The 21640-nt window shown below is 42.3% G+C and overlaps 1 protein-coding gene across 16 annotated transcripts in view; it reads right to left on the bottom strand.

Annotated features, from left to right (window-relative positions):
- AKAP13 (A-kinase anchoring protein 13) overlaps positions 1–21640 on the bottom strand; it is a 208590-nt gene that overhangs the window by 136902 nt on the left and 50048 nt on the right. For all 16 annotated transcript variants that reach the window (XM_057420147.1, XM_057420493.1, XM_057420062.1 and 13 more), the window contains one exon: positions 10416–10460. In XM_057420147.1, the coding sequence (XP_057276130.1) occupies positions 10416–10460 (45 nt within the window). The remainder of the gene's footprint in view (positions 1–10415; positions 10461–21640) is intronic.

The raw sequence follows: 21640 nt of genomic DNA, 5'->3' as shown, positions 1-21640 counted from the left end.
GGGGCAGATATGGGTCCATTTTCATAGTCAACGACTTCAAACTCCTTGATCTTAAAGGAGCATAAAGCAGAGATTTTTTTATCTTAAATTAACATAACCGGCCACAATACAAACGGCGACAACAAGAACGACTCCAGTGGTCTAGAAAATAAAAAGATCAATCTCCAACCTTAACTTTATTTCCTTTTTAAATTAAAAGCAATGCTATTATTTCTGCCAGCAAAAAGTTTCAGGTTAACAGCATGGGCACTAAGCCCCTCTGTGATGAGAAAGACAGATTTTGCAAAGCAGCCTCTTACCCTTAGGAAAATACAATTGTAGAAAGTAATGTTTCGCCAGAGGCCACCAAAAGAGCACAGTGATGGTACATGCTTTTTTGTCAGCTCACACAGCAACTCAAGGTGATATCCTGCATATTTCATTAACGCTGCACTAAGCCAAATGATCTCCTCTTCCAACGGTAACCACAGAGCCATGACTGAAACACTGAGATACACGCAAAATAACTTTCTTCACCATTTTCTTCCCCCAAAGGTGAGATAGAATTTGGTCCAAGAATAAGATTAGCTTAACACGCTGATGGATAAAGTAAGGGGCAAGCAGGAATACAGAGTCAAAAGAGCATTTAGTTAGGACTCTTTGGATAGAAGGAAATGTGGGAAAAGACGGACATCTATGACAAACAGCCCTGAACTGATGCCTCCAGGCCCAAGCTGTCTCCCACAGATCCATCCTGAGCGTGAACTGTGCTCAAAACACAGCATGGATGCCCTTGACTTGCCTGTCTGCAGAGCCACCATTATTATAGCCAAGTTATCAACATAATCTCACAGCCACACCATGTCCAAGGCCACTGCAGTGTCTAATCCTACAGCAGGTCTTTATTTGCAGAGAGATAAAGGGTCTGAGGAGAGAAGGGGTGGACTTCCCAGCCTAAACCAATGCAAGCAACACAAACTCCTGCAGAAATGGGTACACTTGAGGAAATCCATTGCTAGCAGCTCACATCCTTTAACAGAGCACGTCCCTATCAGTCTCCAAATCAATCACAGCTCACAGATGAACCTTTACAGAGTGTCAAGATGCTGTTGCAAGTATTACATCCATATTAATTCAGGCACCTTGTAGGAAATCTCTACAACAGAAAAATACATCAAATAACAGGATCTTGTTAATGGCAAAGAGACACGAGTGATCTTTACAGGTACATCTTCATGACATACCACTTTGCTACACAGAGCCAGAGAGGTTATTAGATCGGGCTGTTAATAGCTGTATCACTGCCTTAGCATGGGGCTCCACATGCTCTGCAGCGCTTATGTTACCAACACTTATTCAGAGCATGCTTCCTGCATCAGGTCACTGCCGCACTGTGCTATGCAGACAGCCTTCACAAAACTACTCAGCCAAGGTCATGTCCAATCCTTTTTAGCACTCAGGAAGAAGTGATAGAACTAACAATAAAATTAACAGGAAAAATCAAAGTTGAGAAAAATAGAAAGATGGGAAAAGTGCCATTCACTATTTGTGTTATATATCTAAGGAGAAACTGCTATAATTTTACTGTTAGTCTGAAATTGGCTGTAGAGTGAAAATAATTCTTTTCTTTCATTTATTTGGGCAGTTTAGTGTTAGACCAGTCATTTAAAACATTCTGTGCCTGCTGTTCTCAGTCACCATTGCCTGAATACATAAGTATTGACAGTAACCCCTAATTTCTTCCAGTTCAAGCTCCGCATGGCTCTGGTACAGAGAAGGAATGGAGGTACACAAGCAGTAACACACCGAGGACTGCCCTTTAAACTATGCAAATCTCTGTGTAGTGCCACCACATGAAGACAAGATGGAGGAATTTCTCTATGGCAGAATATTGCCTCCAGTACCATCCCGTTTCCATAAATACTGATCTTACTGTTAAGGGTTTTTCTCAGAAACTGCTACAATCAATTCCCATAAAACACATCCAAATTGATGGCCACATCCTAAAGCCCCGTCTGTTCTTTACTACATTTAGAGAACTGAACCGGGCAATTTTATTACCAGCTGTTTCAGTGATTGATAGCATTTCCTGCTAATTACTCATGTAGCAATAACAACAGAATTGTTGTGCTTGGGAGAAATAGCGGGCAGCCTGAATGTATTCAGTGACTAACAGAAACGCAGCTATTCTCCTGGCACCAGAGAGGCAGAGAGAGTCACAGTTCCTGGAAGATAAGGTACATATGATGACACATTATTTGAAACAGTCACCTGTCATAGGGGTATTTTCACAAACAGCCTTGAGGAGCCTTTAAAGGGAAAAAGAAAAATCGGGTTTGAGCAGTAACATCCAAAGACAGGATTGCAGAAGGATGGTGTCTTCCTGGTACTTCAGCCTCCTCTAGAGCAAAACCTTTGAAGAGAGAGAGCTCCGAGTGTGTTTCAGAGCATTCAGGTTCATTTTCCTGCCAGTCTTCAAAGATTTCACAACTATAGTACTCAGAGCTGCTGTAATGACTGAGGCGCTTTTGAAAGTGACATTTTCTGCCATTAAAGAATGGAAACCATTATAACCAGTACCTTACTGAAGAAATACCCCCCACATCCACAAACACTAGACAGATGAAACGCCTGCAATGCTTAACGAAACAGGTTGAAACAACTATACAAACACAGGCAGCCCTGCAGAGAGCGGCACTGAGTGTGTGTCCTGCAACAGAACAGCCACTTGATGGCAGTGCGCAGCATCAATCTTAGCACAGAACAATTAATCACGGTTTATTTGATTCCACTTAAACACAAGATGGAATTGCTCTACCGAGCAAGGCAGAGGACGAGCATTTGCAGAGACACCACGTGCGGCACAACCTTCAGAAGCAGACAGGAGGCAGTGCAGGAGATTTGAGGGGTTATTTGAAAATGAAATCAAATCAATGTCTTCCAAACCACTTACTCTCACTTGAGCTTTGCTGTCAGAACTGCCTCTATTCTAACAAAATGACTGTCAGCACTTTGAGACAGGAAATAAAGCAGGGACACGTAACTTGATGAATGAGATGGGAAATTTGTTTTGCCATTCTAAATGTAACAAGAATATTTATGAATATAAATACATTCCACAAAAGAAGAGCAGCTGAAGAGCATTTTCATCCTTTTAAACATCAAGCCCTGATTTTTGTTGCTCTTTCCTCCTGAAAGGAAGGGAGGTAACACTGTCAGCCACTGCTGGGGACGGGACACAGTCTATGAGCATCTTTCCAGATATTAACACATCATTATAAGAAATACAGAACCCTAAACTCAGAGCCCAAGCATGTAATAATGTTTGTCTCTAAGTGTGACAATATAAGGATTCTTTTTGCAGTTTCAGAAAACAGGCTGAAGTAATCTAATATTTCCCCAAAAGAGATTATGGTCTCTGCTGCTTTCTCACCTCCACCCCTACCCTGTACCAGCACCAGCATCTTTCTTCTGGACACTTTAAAGCTCACACATAATGCTGCAAAGCATTGGTAAATCAAGGGCACCATTTCAGATAAGTGCTCCAGATTTTAAGCTAGACCATTTGTTGTTTACCAGCACATTCATACCCACAAAACAGGATCACAGAAGGAAAGATCACAGGATCAAAGAAGAAATAGGTAATTATGGGAGGAGGGCTTTGAACCCAAGTCACCAACATTTGTAGTTTCAGATAATACGGAAGAAAGGGCCTCTGAGCTCCAGTTCCATCAGTGGCATATCCTGGAGAAAGGTGATGCTGACGGTCAGGCAGCCCCTTTCAACTTCTCCAGCCAAAGCTGTCTTCAGCAAATGCACAGAGGTGACCATTTCACATGGAGTCCTGTACTAACATTGCATAAACCTCATGAGCTTGTGAACACCTCACTTAAGAGGAGCAAGCCAAGAGAACAGCCTCGCAATAACCAAACTGTGCAACCCAAAGTCTTCATTTAGGTACCTGGGAAGTGAGAAGCAGCAGGCAGCTTGCCAGAGTATGGTGCAGAGCTTGGGGGACAGCTGCCAGATACCCACTGCAACAGAAGGGCATGGCTTCTTGTATGATGTAGACCAGAATTTGGGAAGTGGAAGATGAAAAGAATCTGGATCAAGGTCGTAAGTGACAAACTTCACAGATGAGGTCAAGCACAGTTTAGTGAGGAAACCATTCTGCCTGCAGAATAAAAGCAGAACCAGACAAGCTGCAATGTGCTCCTCAAAAAATCATTTATTCAGGCCTCCAATTGACTTAAAACTTGTTCTTCCACAAGCAACACAAGCAAATATTTGTAAATTATTTGTAGAAGGTGCTTAGAGGCCTTCCACTCATTCATAATTCAAAGATGTTTTGAAGGTGGGGCAGCAAGCTGGTTTGTTATTAAGAAGAAATCAAGCACCCAACAAATAAAAGACAAGAGGTTTATCAGATGCTCTCACCACAGAGCTGAACTGAACATCAAGGCTGGTTCTCCCCTTGCCTAAGGACCTCCAGAGAAAGACAGGGCTTATGTAGAGTAATTTTCGTGAGAAACTCCCACATCAAAAGCATGTGAAGTATGTTCTACTTTTTCTGTTGGACTGATCTCAGGTATTCAGGCATCCCAGTGGACTTTGTCACCATACATGCCACTAAGCAAATAAAGTCAGCATTAGTAGAAAAGTAACTAAACCACAGCTGCCAACCTCATGACATCTCACTGTAGGATTCTAAGGCATTTCGTTTTGTCCTTTTGTCCCCTGGTAAGAGAATGCTGATCGTTCATTACCTAGCACACAACAGTGCGTAAGTCACACCTGAAATGGTTCCAGCCAAGGTAACAAGTCGGCTGCCACCTTACCTGCACAACACCTTGCTGCACTCACAGACATGAGGAACCCCAGCACTTGGGACAGACACTGCTGCCATAAGCCTCAAGTCTTCTGTATTATCAACTTCCTTTCTTTAACCCTTTCATATTTATTCAAAAGAGGCTTTTTTCTTAAAACATGAACATCAGAGACTATCACAATAGGCATTGTTTTCACGCACTTCACAGGGCATCATGCTGCATGAAATATGCAAATGGGTGAAAAATACCATAATCATTATCCTTTTTGTCTCATTTCAGATTAAAACAGGACACACTGGGAAACCTACAGGAGTGGTTCATTCATTAACAGAAGAGAGGACCTACTGTACCCAAAACCCAGGTTATATTAAGAGAGGGTCAATGCATTCTTTCTGAGGCTTTTGAAGTTCATACTTCATTAAGCTGCATGACATTTTGGCTTGGAAGTGGAAGCTCTCATCTCTGTAAAAACTCTCCTTGAAAAACTCTGCAGGTTACACAGCTCCTAAGTGGCAGTTTATACAAGAGACTCCATCCCCAGACCTGATTAAAGACCAAAGTCAATGGAAGAGTTTTATCAATTAAGTGTTTGCCCTCCCATGCAATCACCAGTTATGACACATTTGGGTTTGTCACTCCAAATAACGTGGGCACACCTTAGACAAACCATGCAGAGGAGGAGTGCTGTGATTTAAAACAAGTTTGTTCCTTTTAATCAAAAAGGAAAAAGGAAGAAAGTTTGCAGTACTGCATCATGGTTCTCCAGCTGCTAATCGTTTCCACTTCACACCCACTGATCATTATCGCCATGGAAAAAACATTCCCCTCTTAAAGGCAGATCCAAGGTTGTAGCCTTGGTAGTAATCAAGCAAAGATGACACTTAATGCTTCCCAGCTCCTTCCCTGCATATAACCTCAGTCCTTTTCCAGCACATTCATACCCAATACTGCTTTCAGATTATTCTTCTATAAAAGAAAACCAGCACTGATCTCAGAGTGGCAGGAGATGCAACTGGGTCAGAAGAACGACCAATAGCATTGCAAAGATCCTGTAACTACCAGAAGCTGAAATCACAATCCATGCAGGTGACTTTTGAAGTAAGATTTTTCAGGACATTGTATGCAGTTAGAAAACTTGACCTTGATCATTTACTCACATGCACTCTCTATTTATTAAAGTTTGGTTGAAAACAGGGACACAGCTTGTGATTCCTTGATCCTGTTGTAATTAAATCTCCTGCTGAATACTCTGCTGGACTCTCAATTAATGGTTGCATTTATAAAAGATCAACACTTCACCTTTACAAAGCTCTTTCCCATTTTCCTTCTCTTGCCTGGCTGTTAGCAGCAATCGAGTTTAAGCTAAGAGACTAATTTAAATGATTTCACTTACAAACACGAATCACAACAATGAAAAGGTGACTTAATAATAAACCTCCTTCGTTCTGAGCACTGCTAACCCTTTTTTTCCTATCCACATGCTCCTTAATGATCTGGATATTCCTATAATATACTGACAATATCTAGGAAGTACCTTACAAGTTGAAAATATGACTCTTTCTGGTCTCTTTTCTTTGAAAAAGTGATTATCAGTGAGGTCATTTCAAGTACTTAACAAAACCAGAACTGAAGCTCCTGAATTCTCACCTCCCATCAACCAAAGACACTTGCAACTCTCTCACTCCCATTCCTGACAGGGAGTTGAAGAGTTTGTTCCTTGAGTTTGAGACCTGGCTTCTCAAGCAAAGCCCCAGGCAGAGCAGAAATAGGGTCTGAAACGCTGTCCATCCACTATGCTGTGCTTGGTAAGAGTTCCCTTATCAATGGGACAGCACTGAAATACAAGAGGGATGTGGGTAAAGCTGGTTTCGGATTTGATCCAATTTTGTTGTGTTTGATCTCACAACAGAGATGTTGTTCATCAACAGAGATGTTCCCAACTGCAGTCTGAGACAGGCAACCAAAGGATTGTCCAGCTACACAGACTTTTTTGCACATTCTACAGCAAAATGCACGTGAAGAAATCAATGTACCTGAAGGACTTTGTATTACAGAGCCCCTTTTCCACAGAATATCTGCAGCTGCCCCAAAGACTATGTAAAGCATGACCCATGTAATTACACACTTGGAAGAAAACGACTCATGAGAACAGCAGCAACAGAAATCAGATACACTCAATCCAGCCAAGTGACAGTTGCTTTTTGTAACCATGACCTGTGCTAGTGAAAAGCTGGGAGATAAAGCTCATTCTCTGTTAAAACCCTCCCAGTGCTATAATGAGCATGGGTCTAGAGACCATCCCTGCATTAGTCAAGCTTGTACCACAAAGTTTAAGACCACTGCTACAATATGGAGAACTCGAACCCTCATCATCACAATTATGTGAACCACAGGAGACCTTATCCATGACTTCCCCCCTCTACTATCCCACTTCTTCAGAACATCACTGCTAGCAGCAAGATAGCCACTCCAGTACCCCATGGAGATACCTGAGGAAGGAGGAAGAGGAACAGCTTTATTTCAAATTCATATCACAATATTAAGCCACAGACTCTGCAAAGTAACACTGCCTTTTATGAAGGCAATTATGTGTTGACAACGGGATAGCTGCTTGACCTACAGCCTGTTTAAACACCAGCATTAACAGTATCAACACCGCGGTGAACCTTCCCTGTGCTATATTGAGGAACACTTTGCTTCCCTATCTCTCCTGGCATGAGCTCCTCTGCCCCATGACTGTGCTGTTGTGAGCTGCACCAAGCTCAGGGGCCAGGACTGCTCCTTAAACAGCGTTAAGGGCAGGTAACGAACAGCTCTGGGTGAGAGCTATGATGCTCCTGGGGGGACCAACTGAACAAGCCAGGGGCCAGTGGTTTGCAGAGGAAAGGCTGAGCTCTTGTCCCAGCCCAAACCTGCAGCACCGTAACGCTCAACTCCAGTTTGTGCAACCTCATTAACCAGGGAACAATCAGACTTAAATGGGACAAGACACATACAAACACAAAACCACCATACTTATTACATGTTTTCCACCTTATCTCTTTATCTTTACACTTACAAAGGGCTCACAAGCTCTGCAGAAGCAGGACAGCTGATATTTATAGAAGAAGTAAAGTCCAAGCAGCCAAAAGAAGGTACCAAGGATGCAGCAGGTGGGCTTCCCTCTATTTACATACATTGGCTCAAATAATCCAAGAATCTGCATCCCTTCTACTAGTGCCTATGTGGACGTACCATCTTTTCCATTACCCGCAAAACCTTGATCTCAAGCACAGCAGACATCTCAGGTTCCCAAAAGACTTTTCATAATTGTAAGGTATTCATCTGGGCAACCTAGTAATTACCAGATAGGATAAAACATGCTCTAGCTCTCTAATTGCCTTCCAGGAATTGAACTGGAGACATCTTTTTTTTTACTTTCTCTTCCCAAAAGGAGCTCAGCAATGCTGCTGATAACTGCTAATGGAGCTTTGAGAATGAAGCTCTTGAAAGCTTTAACAAAAATAATAAACAAAATTAAGTAATCTTTAACCTATTGGCTTCAAAGACAAAGAGCACAAAGGATGCAATGCAAAGATGTCAAGAACAAATCAGTGAAATTTAGGGAGAGTAGACTAATTCAGGGATCCCCTGACATGTTTGTATTGCCTCCTAGTTCCAGTTGTTTACAGAGATGAAATTCCTCATGAAGAATTTCACAGCATATGGCTCTTAGGTATCTGACAACAAGCTCAAGGAGCCTACACCAGGAAAACAGAGTTGACATCGCTTTGAAGAAGGAACCTGATGAGGTTTGTTAAGCACCTATCAATGGCCAGGCTGCAAGGCTGTTGTGTCTGCCTTTTGAACAATAAAATACCAGGACCTGCTGCACACACCCAACAACTCTCGGATGAGCTGAGATGTCAATTAATAACACATGGAAAGAAAAACTGATCTTAAAATGCACAAAGCATTTATACTGAGAGCAAACAGGAAGACTACATCCTGACTTTTGAAGGTCTTTGAGTTTCTATTTTGCCCCCTGCCTTCCTTAAGCTACCAAACTCTGTTTGTTTTGAAAGGGAGCTGATTTGCAGATACACCTGGCCAGGGGAGGAGGAGGAAGAGAGAAAGGGGAGTCACCAATGTATTAATAATGCCATCACCAACTTATTTGCATTGCAACAAAACACTACACCATATAATCATTATTTCACACTGGGCATTGACCTCAGCCCAGTCCTCCTCACTATCACGTGGGGATGAGGACTTTTAAGTGTACCACTCCAGTATTACACATTAAATACAAACCCACACAAAACAGTGGGAAAATAAACTAATCCAGAAGATAAGACTAGGAAAACAAAGACTCCAGATTAGTTAAGTCATACGCTGTTCAAAAGATATAAGGATAATTTTGTCCTGCCTTCTACCACTCATGTGCTTCTACCATGGCATTTATATCATATATTTGTACACAGGACACATTAAAAGGAAATAAAACTTAAGTTTCTTCAATGTCAAGATGCATTCAGTAGGCTTGCGACTGAAAAAATTCAAGCAACATTTAGTTGCAAAATATAGGATATGGTGGTGAAGAGCCATTCCCCCAAAAGCAGGTCACACTACACAGTGTTTTAATGTTGCTCCAAGCACAGAACATAGTACTGTAAGTAGAGAATAAGTTCCAGTGCAAACTTCCACCTGGTAATTAAAAGTAGGCAAGGTTTAAAAGCTTCCACAGCACTGAAGGTCAATATGATCCATTATTTACAACACACGCTTTCCAAGATACCACCAGTCCTGATCATTTCCTCCTTCCTTCCCCTTAGAAGCCACAATTGCAAGCAATTTTCCCTCCAAATTTTCCACCCCTGCATCCAGCTCTACCCTCATTACACACAAGGTCTGTGGGTAGGACCATAAGCACAGGACGGCTTCCTCAGCTAAGCCTGTTCTGAGCATGGCAATATGGAAAGCAAACGGTTACAAACCTGGCTGGCAGCTTTGGCACAGATTTAACACACATGCAACACACCCCCACAAATCTAGGCCTAATTTGACAGTCCCCATGTTCTGCAACAAAGCTGCTATTCAAGAGCGAGAGGAAGCTTGTTCTTTATTAATGCAGCCATCGAGGTTACGAGCTTCCAGGAGGCTGACGTAAACCAGACCCTGCTGCAGCAGCCACAGCACAGCTGAGCCCGTCGCCGCTTCCAGTTCCTCCCTGCCACGTTGAAAACTCCAACCAGGAAAATATTATCACAGTGGGCAAGCGCTGCGCACCAGGATGCCCTGTTTTCCACACAAGCAATTTCTTCTTACCACCTCTCAACACCATCAACTCACAAGAGCACAGCCATGCACTGGGGAGAAAACAAATCAAAATGGGTTTGCCTGCACGGTGACAGCAATACATGTCTCAGAACTTTATAACTGTCTATTGGAAAGACAGAGGATCTCTGGGACTTACCTGAGTGTTACCACTGAGCATTTGCAACTGAATTAATACAAATAATGTCTTTGGGAGCAAAGAGAAAAAGAACAGCATCCCCAGAAAGGGTGGTGGGAAGCATTTTGTGTGGCTAGGAGGAAAGGAAAAAACGCTTAAGATTTTGTACTCACATATAATGGAGCTTGCTGTGGATTAAGTTTCATGACCTCTGAACACTGAAACAGAACAGAAACGACAAGTTAACAATATTTTCCATAAAATTTTAGGTACTGCATAAGCTGCTTTAGCACCGTACATCACTTCTCCAACAGTCACTTTTACACAATGATCTTCTGTTTTCTCTCTTTGTAGATCTGTCAATGATATTTACTTATTTATGCTCACATTAAGCAAAGCCAACTCCAAAATGATCGGGAGAGCAAAGCACTCATCTGAGCTGTCAGCTATGTCGGTACTAAGAATATCCCAGGTGAAATTTGCTTCCCCATCACAGCCATCTCAGTTCATGTTTCCTCCTAGCAACCCTCACTTCCTGTCTTCTGTTTATGACAATAAGCAATCCTCAACCGCTATCTGCCCACCAATTCCCACATAGCCACCCAAAAAACTGCTTGTAAAGATCTGTGGTTCACTCCACTGCTGGAGAAGACCAATTATTACACTGCCCAAGTAACTTGGTGCCATTTCCCTCCCCCTTCCACTGGATTGTTCAAGAGACATTTTTAAAGTACATAAAAATCAAACTGTCAAACATGCTCCTTGCAAAACTGAGAGAAAACTTCCAGAAAAGATGATGCTCCTGATTCTGCAGTGGCGTTTTTCACAGTCAAAAACTAACCAACACTTGTCCTACCAAGGTGATTTTAATTAAGAAGCTTTCCCCTGCTCAGTCTGCCCCTGGAATTTCCATGTAACTTGGTGAAAGTTATTTGCATTGAGCTTGGAATCATTTGAACCAGAATTTCACTTGCATTAATTTCTCCATTCCAACAGAAAAGCTGTATGTTTTCATTTAATGTGTGTATTAAGAGGTCCAGGATCCTAAGATGAAGGAATGCAAAACAATTAAAAATGGAATTTCTGCTGTTACTCATGTCTGCAGTACTGGTAATGCTCTGCAAGTACTTCAAACCCTTTTTAAAGGGGATGAAATACCACTATGCTTCTCATACAAAAAACACAGGGTCTGGTTCATACTTCGTTCCTTTCCAGATCCCACAGTTTGCCTTTAGTGAGACAGAAATTAAACCACAGCCTAAGTTTTCTTAGCTGATTCCAGCTATCCCTGCTCCCTCACACGCTCGCCTTACTTTACAAAGAAGCGTTTTGGCACTGCTTGGTTTAAAATGCCTGAGCTACCTGCCAAGCCTGCTCATCAAAACACAGGCCTGCTGCAAAAGGTCCTCTGAGACAGCCAAGACACAAATATTCCAGTCCTACTGAGGGCTCAGAGAGAAAAGAAGAAACAAAGCCAAAGGATTCACAAGCCCTGCCAATCTCCTTCATGACCTATCTGAGCCTCTCTGCCCCATTCTGAATCTGGACATCTCAAACAGGGTACCAAAACGTTGTAAGAGTGTTTATTGTACCTTATGGAACCATGGTTGGAAAAACTCCCTTTTAAGCCCACTTCACATTTGGATTTTAACAAAGGCTCACTGCAATTGACCAGTTCTCTCAGGAAGCAAAATTAAGAGTTGTAGTCTAACATGGCAATTTGGTAGTATGTGGATATGACTTTTAAGCAGCACAATCAGGATCAAAACAGTTCTGTCTCAGATGCTAATGTTTAAAGGGAGCTAATATAAAGCATCGTCTTCTCGCCACATCTTTTGAAGTCTTGACAAGTAACTGAAGCACTTTTCTGTTTGCTGATAAAAGATACACCATGATATACCTTCAAAGAAAAAGGAATCTATACTTTTGCATTTACATCAGCTACTAAGATTACTCCTTATCCCCAAAATCCAGCCATCATTCTACACAAACAATATTACTACTGACCTTCTACAGGATAAGAAGCAAGTTAAAGGATATCATGTTAGAAAAATGAATCAGAAAAACAGAACATGACAGGTTTGCATTTGCCCAAGACACTACAGACAATACATATTATTTACTCCAAGTATCTCTCTACTCCCAAGTAATTTAATTTTATCACCTATTTCAGTTTCTCAGGAGCTTTTTCTGAGGAAAGGAAGTTATTCTAATGTACCCAAATACGTTCTTCCCTTCTTTGTTTAATAGCTTTACATCTTCCCTATCACAGTTCACAGGTATCTTATTGTTACCCTTGCCATTACACACAATAACTTATGTGACCTGAAAGCAAATTACATCTCTGTTCACTCACCTAGGGAGCTCACCCCTGGGTTTCAACCACAGCTGTTTGCTTGGCTTTGGCAAACTCACAGGGCACCAGCCAGCTTCTCACCCTCCACAGGGTGTTCTCACCACTGCCTCATCCCTCCTGCTCCACTTTGTTAGCTCTAAGTTATCAAGCCAGTGCTTTCTAAACAGTCCCATCCAAAGCCTCGTGAAATAAAGAGGAAGGTCAGAAGTGCAAGCCTACCCTTTTCAGCAAAGCCACAGAGGAACCTGTATTACACCATGGCTAATGCTTCATTGACACTTGGGTTGCTCTGCTGCAGGACTGATCAGCTGTGAGCCCTCTCCCTGCTTTCACAAATCTTGTACAAGATGCCATCGTAGCATCTGCCACCAACACCCATCACACCTTCATAAAAAGGAGAAACCACAGTTGACGTGCTCCATCACAAGGTCTAGACTGCCAGATTTACCCAAAGTGATAAGCTTTTAAGTTACACGTTACATTAGGTACAATTTAGCTTGAAGTCCCAACATGCAGACACTGCCTATGCTCCTTTGATGCTATTTTTCATCATCCTTTTTTATGAAGCAGACAATGAGTGGTAGTAAGCATGTTCATTAAGACTAGTGGTGGAAACTAGTAAAAAACTAGTAGAAACTAGTCCAGCTCAAACAGGCTGCACTGAAGGTATTAACAATCTGTACAGAACATCAGCATGCCCTCCACAGAGCATTTAGGTTCCTGTAATTCAAGGAATAAAGTGAAATGGCATCCTCTGATCTTTGCCATCCAACAGAAGAGCAGGCCATTGTGTCCCGGTCCATCAACATCCTGGGAGATGCCTGATAACAGCCAAGTAGAGAAAGGAATGAGAAAGGAGAAAGACATGCACAGATCAGGAAAGGATGGGTTGACAATAAAATCTCCCACTTGTAACCTGCTTCTGTAATAGAGTTAGTTTTGGCTGTAATGACAGTGACACAACTCACAGAGTCCAAAAGAACAAAACACCTGACTGAAACCAGGACAGCAAGGATGGGAGAATACTGACACTTCTCACCAAGGAAAATCAGAGGAGGCCTATGAGTTCAACTGAATGACCACTTTTTGTTGGGTTTCTTTGGCAAGAGAAGTACACAACAGCAGCAAAATAAAGCACCACTGCTGAACACCTGGTCTTGCCAAGAAAACTAAAATCCTTCTTTCTTTTTTACCCATCTTACCAGTTGACCCTTACATCATTATTTGAAATGATCTCTCATTTCACAACGCACATGTCAGCCCAATTTTTCAAAGGATGCAAACTGAGTTTGCGAGGAGACAGGCAGGTTTGGAAGATATTTTATCATCTTGTTAGGAAACGCTTTGGCAAAAACATGAGAAAAAAAAACGAGTGTCAGATAAGCCTGAATGACTACACTGCGTCAGCAAAGGACTAAATTTAGGCTTCTAGACATGTGAACTTCTCCAGCCAGTGGGTGGGCAGGGAGCAGCTTCAAAATTCATTGCAGTAAGAAAAGGGGGAAAAAAAAAAAAGAAAGACCACATTATATTGGTAATAATCAAACCAAGATGCATAAGGACCGCAATCTAGTGGATTAGTAAGTTGGAGTCCTGTAAGTGTTAAAATTAGGGAAGAACGAAAAAGGGGGTGGAAGGGATAGGGAGGCCAAACTGTGCTTTCCCCTATATTAGAGTAACACATCCTTCAAGTTGATGCTTGTTCTGAGCCCTATAAAGCAATTTCCATCTTTTAGGGAAGGCAGCACTTGCTCTATCAGGTATCCTACATGGCCGGGAGGGAGAATACCAGGCCCTACCATGACATCAGGATCTGGACTGCACATGAACTGCCCTGAAAGCTGAGCTAACAGGAATAGGCAAATACAAATCCCACCACCCCTCTCCAGCACAAAGAGTCATGCTATGGGAATCCTCATGGCAGCCAGCAAGTTCTGCTCCAGAAGTAGCCGCTTGTACTTAAAACATTCATATTATTTCTTGTAAATAGCTGAATCTTTTGAACTTCGGTGCCTGGGAGGTTTATCACATGCTCTGCAGCCATGCAGACACTTGCCTTGCAATGTTTCTGGAATGGTACTAGAATTTCCCCCTTAGGATAACACAGTGAAATCCCCTGCGTTTGCAAATCTGAAAGCAGGACACAAAATGAAAGTCCAGGGTCAAGTTCCCAAAAGCAACAGTGGTTTTAGACATTACAAAGATCTGCATAGGTCAGTAAAATCAAAAGCTACTGAAGCCTTCTCAAAACGGGAAGGATACCTTTCTGCTCTGTTAAGCATTAAAGAATTAATACAGTGAGTCACTTGTAGAGTATTCAAGTCACTTGTAGAGAACTTAAGTGTTATTTTGCATAAAATTCCATGGAAGAGGACAAAATGACTATGCTTGATTTCTACAGGTAACATCTGACAAGGAAAGAAAGGAAAGAAACAAACACCCAATATTTATTTGCTTTACTGTGGTTCCCAAGCCCTCAGCCAGGATTAGGGCTCCATCGGTTGCGTGCTGTAAAAATGTCAATGCCAACAGTTTCTGCCCTGAAGAGTTCACAAATAAGCACAGGCAGTGGGGATACAAACACCAAGTGCCTAAACAATAAATCCTCTTCATCCACTACTCCCAGCTACCATTTCATTTAACCATAATCAGTTGGCTTATTTCTTTCAGGCATCTCAGGCAAAGCACACATCTTGAGGACAAACCTGAAAGTAAGACCAATGGTCCTTTAGATCAACCCACTCCACATACAAGCAGTAATGCTGGAGATCTTCAAACACCACAGAGCTGACAAATGGTGAAGCTCAGCTTCCTTATGCTCCCCAGCATCCATTCCTGGCTGCTTGGCTCCACAAGCCATACAAGGAGTATATAAGAAAGAAAACGCTGTGCCACCCTCAAGGCCTTAACCTCGGAGGGATATCCTGTTTATAGAGGTATTTTCATTTTAATCAGAAAAGAGCTTTTTCAAACTTTTCAAGTTCAGCTTTAAGTGTTTTTTAGATAAAATTCCATTTTAGATATACTTTAAATTTAACCTTTGCTGACCCTTACCTGAATCTCAACACTTACCTCTCGTTTTGTTTTATTTTAGCATTTGATTTCAGAAACAATGATCTGTATTTGCAAACCTTCAAGCATGCAGTCCCAGCTGTACAAAAACCAAACAATCCCAGCCGTAAAGAGCTTGTGGTTGCGGGCATGAAAGAACAGTCAAAACCCACACAGAGTATCTGAAGCATTAAAACAGATAAGCAAAAATGCAGAGAAAGCAGGATGGCTTTCCAGCTCTAAAGGGGACCATATCACAGCATCCAAACAGGCAGTCCAAACTACATATAGCCAACGTAAGTTAGAGAAGCACTGTTTGTGCTGCTTATCTGCAAGAGAGCAAGCCATAAATAGAATTTCTTTTGTACTGTAACACTGCCATCAACACATACACCCACAGCAGGGCAACCTGCCTTATGGCCAGTTCTCAAGATCCCCACTTTTTTAGACCAACAACCCAAAAGCTGTATAAGAGTTTAAAGAAATGCAGGGATTTTCTAGGAACACAGAGCCACCCCCATCACTGAGCTGCATCGCTTCCTTCTATACGGCTGCACTACAAACATAAAACCAAAGCTTCCAAAAGCACACCAAAGCACAGCGTCCTCAAGGGCTGTCTCCCATGCTCTGGTTTTACAGAATGCTAATTTATGAAGTGCTTGGAAATATCAAGAGGCTTGGGTTTCAGGCCCTACAGTGCTCCTGCTCTGAACAACACAAGATAAATAAAGATGGGGAAATAGCAAGTGGGGGGGGGAATCGGAGAGGAGACCAAGTGGCCATATACAGATGAATTCTTGCTGGAGCCATGAATTTCATATAAAGAGAACTAAAATAGCAACGTCTTTCACAAGTTTATTGCTCTCCCCTAGTGTCAAGGGAATTACCAAGCTGGAATATTCCCCTTTTCTTATGAGTGGTATATGACATTAATGCATTGCATTACCCATCATCAGTCTCCTCACTTTTCTGTTAGCACAGAAAAGGCCTTTCTTGGTTTACGGTCTTGACTTTTGTTTTATTTTCTACCTGTTGCAAAACAGCTGAAAATGGAAAGAAACAATGACTTGAGGGTTTCATTAATTATATTTTCTTATTTAGTGTTTTTCCCTTAGAGTGTCTTCCTACAAAGTTCAGACCTACAACAAGTTACTTTCATCCTGTGGTGTTGGGTGAGGCACAGGTTTGCTTACACACTTTGTCCCACAAGCTTCATTCATACTGAACAGAAGCCGGAACTCGCCATTCATTAAATGAACAAGCAAAATGAACCCATAACGCAGTTCTTCATTAATGTGCATGGATAAAATTGTATAAATAGAGTAGCTGCAATTGCAGTGAGCAAAACAAACCTTAAGACAGAAGATGAACGAACATCCTTTCAGCATCAAACTATTAAATGCAGAATGACTTTCCCTGTAGCTATACTAAATGCATCATTTTGTATACACGGTCATAAGTAGGAGGCTGTTGGAATGAGAAGCAACCCATCCCAAGTTTATTTTGCAGACACACAAGAAAGTGATACCACCAGCAAAAGCCATTGACCGTGGAAAGGAGAGGAGGTCAGGAAACAAGAAACCACACTTCAAACATGCAGCAGCGAAAAGGTTACCGGCACATTGCAGCATTGCGTTTACCATCACAGCTGAGTCTAGAACTTAAAAAAACCCAGATATCTGTGTACAATCACCTGAGCTTATGTAACTTGCTGAAGATTATGTTTTGTCACTAAACTGATTGCTTAAAGAAAAGCAAATATATCCCGCATGCAGCATTTCCACAGGTGATGCTCTTCCCAGCTGTGTCCTGTCTGCAAACAAAACCATATGCTGCCATTCAGATATAGATACACAGCAGTTTCCTTTGGCTGTGAGGGATGGAAAGAAGGTTTAAAGGTGCTTTGTGTTAGCCTGGCTGTACCCTCACCCTCCTCCAAAGACACAGATGTAGCCCAGCAAGCCACCCTTGGGAAAACCAGACGCACCCAGAGTGCTTTCACAGCCAAGAAGCTTCCTGACACCCTTCTCCCCCTTGGAAAAAAATCTAAAAGAACATTTAATTGCAAAATTTTCCTAAAATCCCATTTGTTTTTGTTTGTTTGAATGGTTTTGGAAACCTCGGTTCCGTGGCCTTCACGTACAACAGCCCAAACAGGAGCCAGGAGTTGCTCAAGCTGAGCAACTTGCAGGTTATGCCACAGCAGAGGGCCAGGAGCATGGCTGCAGCACAAGCTAACAGAGCGTCACTGATTTAATTGACTGATGATTTAATAAAATGCTCTGGATACAGATTAACTTGCTTTGCTTAATGTAGCTCAGCTTCCTGGCTGCAGGAGCCAGCCCAGCGCTGTTCCTGGGCTGGGAGCTGGGCTGCCCAGGGGTTACCGGCATTCCAGCCGATCCCTCCAGCCATGCCACTTTCCGTCCCCACACGTATCCCATTATACTCCCCAAAATCATGAAGCTGAGCAGAAAGTTAAGGTACAGGCAAGCATTTACACATGCACAAAAAAATAAGCTTAAGCCTTTTCCATGCTGTAAGTCCCTTATCCAGCTCTGCCTTACTCCAATACCAGCCAAATACCCTCAGCCTCAGGACTGCGTTACTTCTTTTGCACCATTTCAATCTCATAATTGCCATTAAAAAAAAAACATTTAATGGATTACTTAATTCCTTCCCAAAGCCTGGGAAGAGATGAAGCTGTGTAGGGTTAATAAAAGCAGCTCTGCTCTCCAAGCCTAGCAGAGGAAGGCAGCAATCTCTCTCAAATGTGCACATCTGGTTTCCCTGCTCCCATCTCTTCACCCATTAGTACATACAGAAAACAAACCTACAAAACTCAGATCAGAACAGCTACAGTCCATATGCCCAATTTCAAATACAGAAGGATACTGTGTAAAAGTTGGAAAAACAGAGCAAAAGGATTATTAGCTCACTCTAATTATACAAACTGATCTCATCCTCTTGTCATAAGCCTCTTTCCTGTTTCCAGAATCTATTTGTGCAACATAAAGACCAGCCTTTTGTAAATGTCCAAGGGTCATCAACACAGGGCGATTAATTTCCCATTTTACAATACACACAGACTGTCAACCAGTTCACTTGTAATAAAGTGTATCCCTGCCCTCACTTGTCTTTTTTTCCTTTTAACATATCACTAATGGCAAGCAGTATTTCAGATGCTGATTTGTAAACTCCAAACAACATTTCAAAAGGAGCTATTGTGCTGCTATAATAAAATAAAAATCACAGACCACATCTTCAGTTCAAGTAGCTACATCCTAATGAAGTTAAAATCTAGCAGTGGACCTGAATTAAAGCGCATCATGCACGCAAAAGTACACGTATGTTTATACTCAAATTAAGTCCTCCAACAGGTTCTGGTGCAGCTGTTTCACGTATGCATGAGACTTTTATCTCGGGCTTAAATAGTAACTTCCAGAAATCCTTAGCAGACATTCTAGATGCCTCTTCAAATGAGCATAATCCAGTTTATAACTTCCAATACACTTTGTTGTTTGAACACACATTACAGCAATAAATTGTGGGGAAGCTCTCAGTGATAACCAGCTCATGTTTTTAACAGTGACCACTGACTTTGGGTGCTTAACTAGGAATTTCTGGAAAAGCCCAGTTTTCAAAGGACAAGTAAAACCAGCATCTTCTATAGAAGTGGAGTCAATCCCCAAGGGTATATCAAGCTGGGCAGCTGAAACATCACTGAAGTTGCTAGTTAGCTTTGAAAACAGAGACACATTATATGGACCAACAGTGCCTCTGGATGCACAGCACCAGGTGAAGAATGGTAGGGAGGGAAAAAACAGGATTTGGGGAGTATTTCACCCCAGTGTACAAAAGGATATACGTGATGAATAGCTGTCATCAGCATCAAAATGCCTGCAGCTTTACACAGGCAGTGGGAAAAAAGCAATGCCTCTATTGATTAAACAAATCTTGACTACAGCGTGCATCCCAAAACTAGCCTTCTCCACATTACTATTCTCCTGACTCAGGACTGTGCTGTTTTAGGAACTACATTGAGCAACAGTGGTTTCAACAAAAGAATCCATACTCCCTGAAGCCCTAGAGCTGAGCAATAAGGCTCTGCCTGCTTCTCCCTGTGCCCCCCAAGCCACAGCACTTGTACTGCACTCCCAGAAATGCAGGCTTGGAGTAGAAGAAACCAATTCATGAGGCCCAAAGCACCATGTATGCTGACAAATATTAAGTATTTCCTAGCATTTGCAAAAGAGGTAGTTATCCAATGCATATTTTAATGAGTGCATGCACTAACCTTAACTGCTAAAGCCACAGGAGGAGTTGGAAGAACTGGCATCAATACAAAGATCCAAGAGACGCCTCTGCTCTCATTTTGGTCAGAGCCACTTTGGTGCCCAACATTTTAATGTGCTTTTCCTCTCTGAAGAATGCATCAGGCTCACTTTTCCCTTTAGGCTCCCTTTTGCAAATGCTCCCACTGTGCAGCATTAAGCAGTGTAGGCTTACTCATGGAAAGCCTGGCTGCCACTTCTTTTTTTTCCCCCAAAGCGGAAAACTTCATCAGTAACTCCAGGTTTCCTGCTGGAGAACCTGTGCTAACCCCATTCCCTGTGGCTGAGCACAACCATATCTGCCACTGCAGAATTAAGAATTGTTTCTTCTAAGTGCTCCTTTTCAACTCAAAAGTGCTTTGGGATAACATTCTCCTCTAACACATACTTCAGGTATACACAGGACGTGCTTGTTTTACTGGAGCATCCCTTCTGAGAGATGAGAGCCTCAAAAAACACACTTAGCAAGTGCAATGATGGAGTCATTTGGTACTGCAGCCCCAAAGAGGAAAATTCAGAGCTGCAGAGCTCTGTTCCCAGGACACTGTACTACACTAGAGATCCAGGGAATGCCCTACAGAAAGTAAAACCCCAAGCAATTGAAGGGTTGCTTATCTAAATCAAGACAAGAGAGAACACTTATTCAAATGTGATTTTTAAATAAAGCATCAAGTAATAAAACTCTAAATAAGCAGAGTTTCTACCCAATTCCACCACCCCACCTTCTGGGTTCGAGCCTTTCCGCACCCAGCACACACTGAAGAAAGCAAACTTTTGCCAACAGACCCCCCACTTGGCACCCAGAATCGTTTTTTTCAACCACCTTTACAAGGTGACCTTTCAGGCTGGTCCCTCAGGAATCGAAGGGGTTAAGTGCCCCCAGGGCCAAGCCTCCAGTAAATCATTTATTACCCCAGCTCGGGGACAAGCAGCTATGCAGAGAGAGCCCACGCTGTGCAGCTGCTCACCAGCCAGGCAACTCTCTGCAATTATGTTATAGCACAGGATTAAGGATGGGGAGTGGAAATACGTCCTTTATTGCTGGGGTTTGGTTTGGGGGTTTGCTTTTTTCTTTTTTTTTTCAAGTCATACAGCTATTTTAAATGTTACAGAGCTCATTAAGGTAGAGTTCATTAAGAAGTAACCACTGCATGAATGAAATGATTATCTTTATAATCACAATTATGGAAATCCTAGACCAGCAGGCAAAAAAAGCCAAGGGGATGAGAATGCTGCTTGTAAACTCCAGTTTAGCCCTTTTGTACCAGATCCTTCAGAGGCACACCCAGAAATCACATGTGATGTGCAGAGGCTGGTTCCCAGGCAGGAGGGCAGGGGAGAAGCTCCCTGAAGATTCCTCTGCAGCCACGGAAGAAGTCATCCCTTTGGTCACCATTAGGTCCAGCATCTTCCTCAGCAGCAAGTGCTGCCTCCTGCAAGCTCACCACACCCCCAAAATTAGCAGCACATTAAGAAACTATATGACAAATAAAGCCACAAATTGCTTCTCTTACAGGCAGCTGGTGTCATGTATTCCTCCTTCAAACACGGCCCCATACTCTGACTAACAAACATGGATATTCACGATGAACTTGGAGACCAGCTTTCAGCCAGCCACTTACTCATTCCCAGTAAAGCAGGTTTCATTCATGATTTT

Source organism: Pezoporus wallicus, unplaced genomic scaffold, assembly GCF_028554395.1.
Source record: "Pezoporus wallicus isolate ANWC-B61680 ecotype Strahan unplaced genomic scaffold, APGP_CSIRO_Pwel_v1 contig_3952, whole genome shotgun sequence".
In the NCBI taxonomy this organism is placed as follows: domain Eukaryota; kingdom Metazoa; phylum Chordata; class Aves; order Psittaciformes; family Psittacidae; genus Pezoporus; species Pezoporus wallicus.
This window is presented reverse-complemented; position numbering and strand designations above follow the sequence as displayed.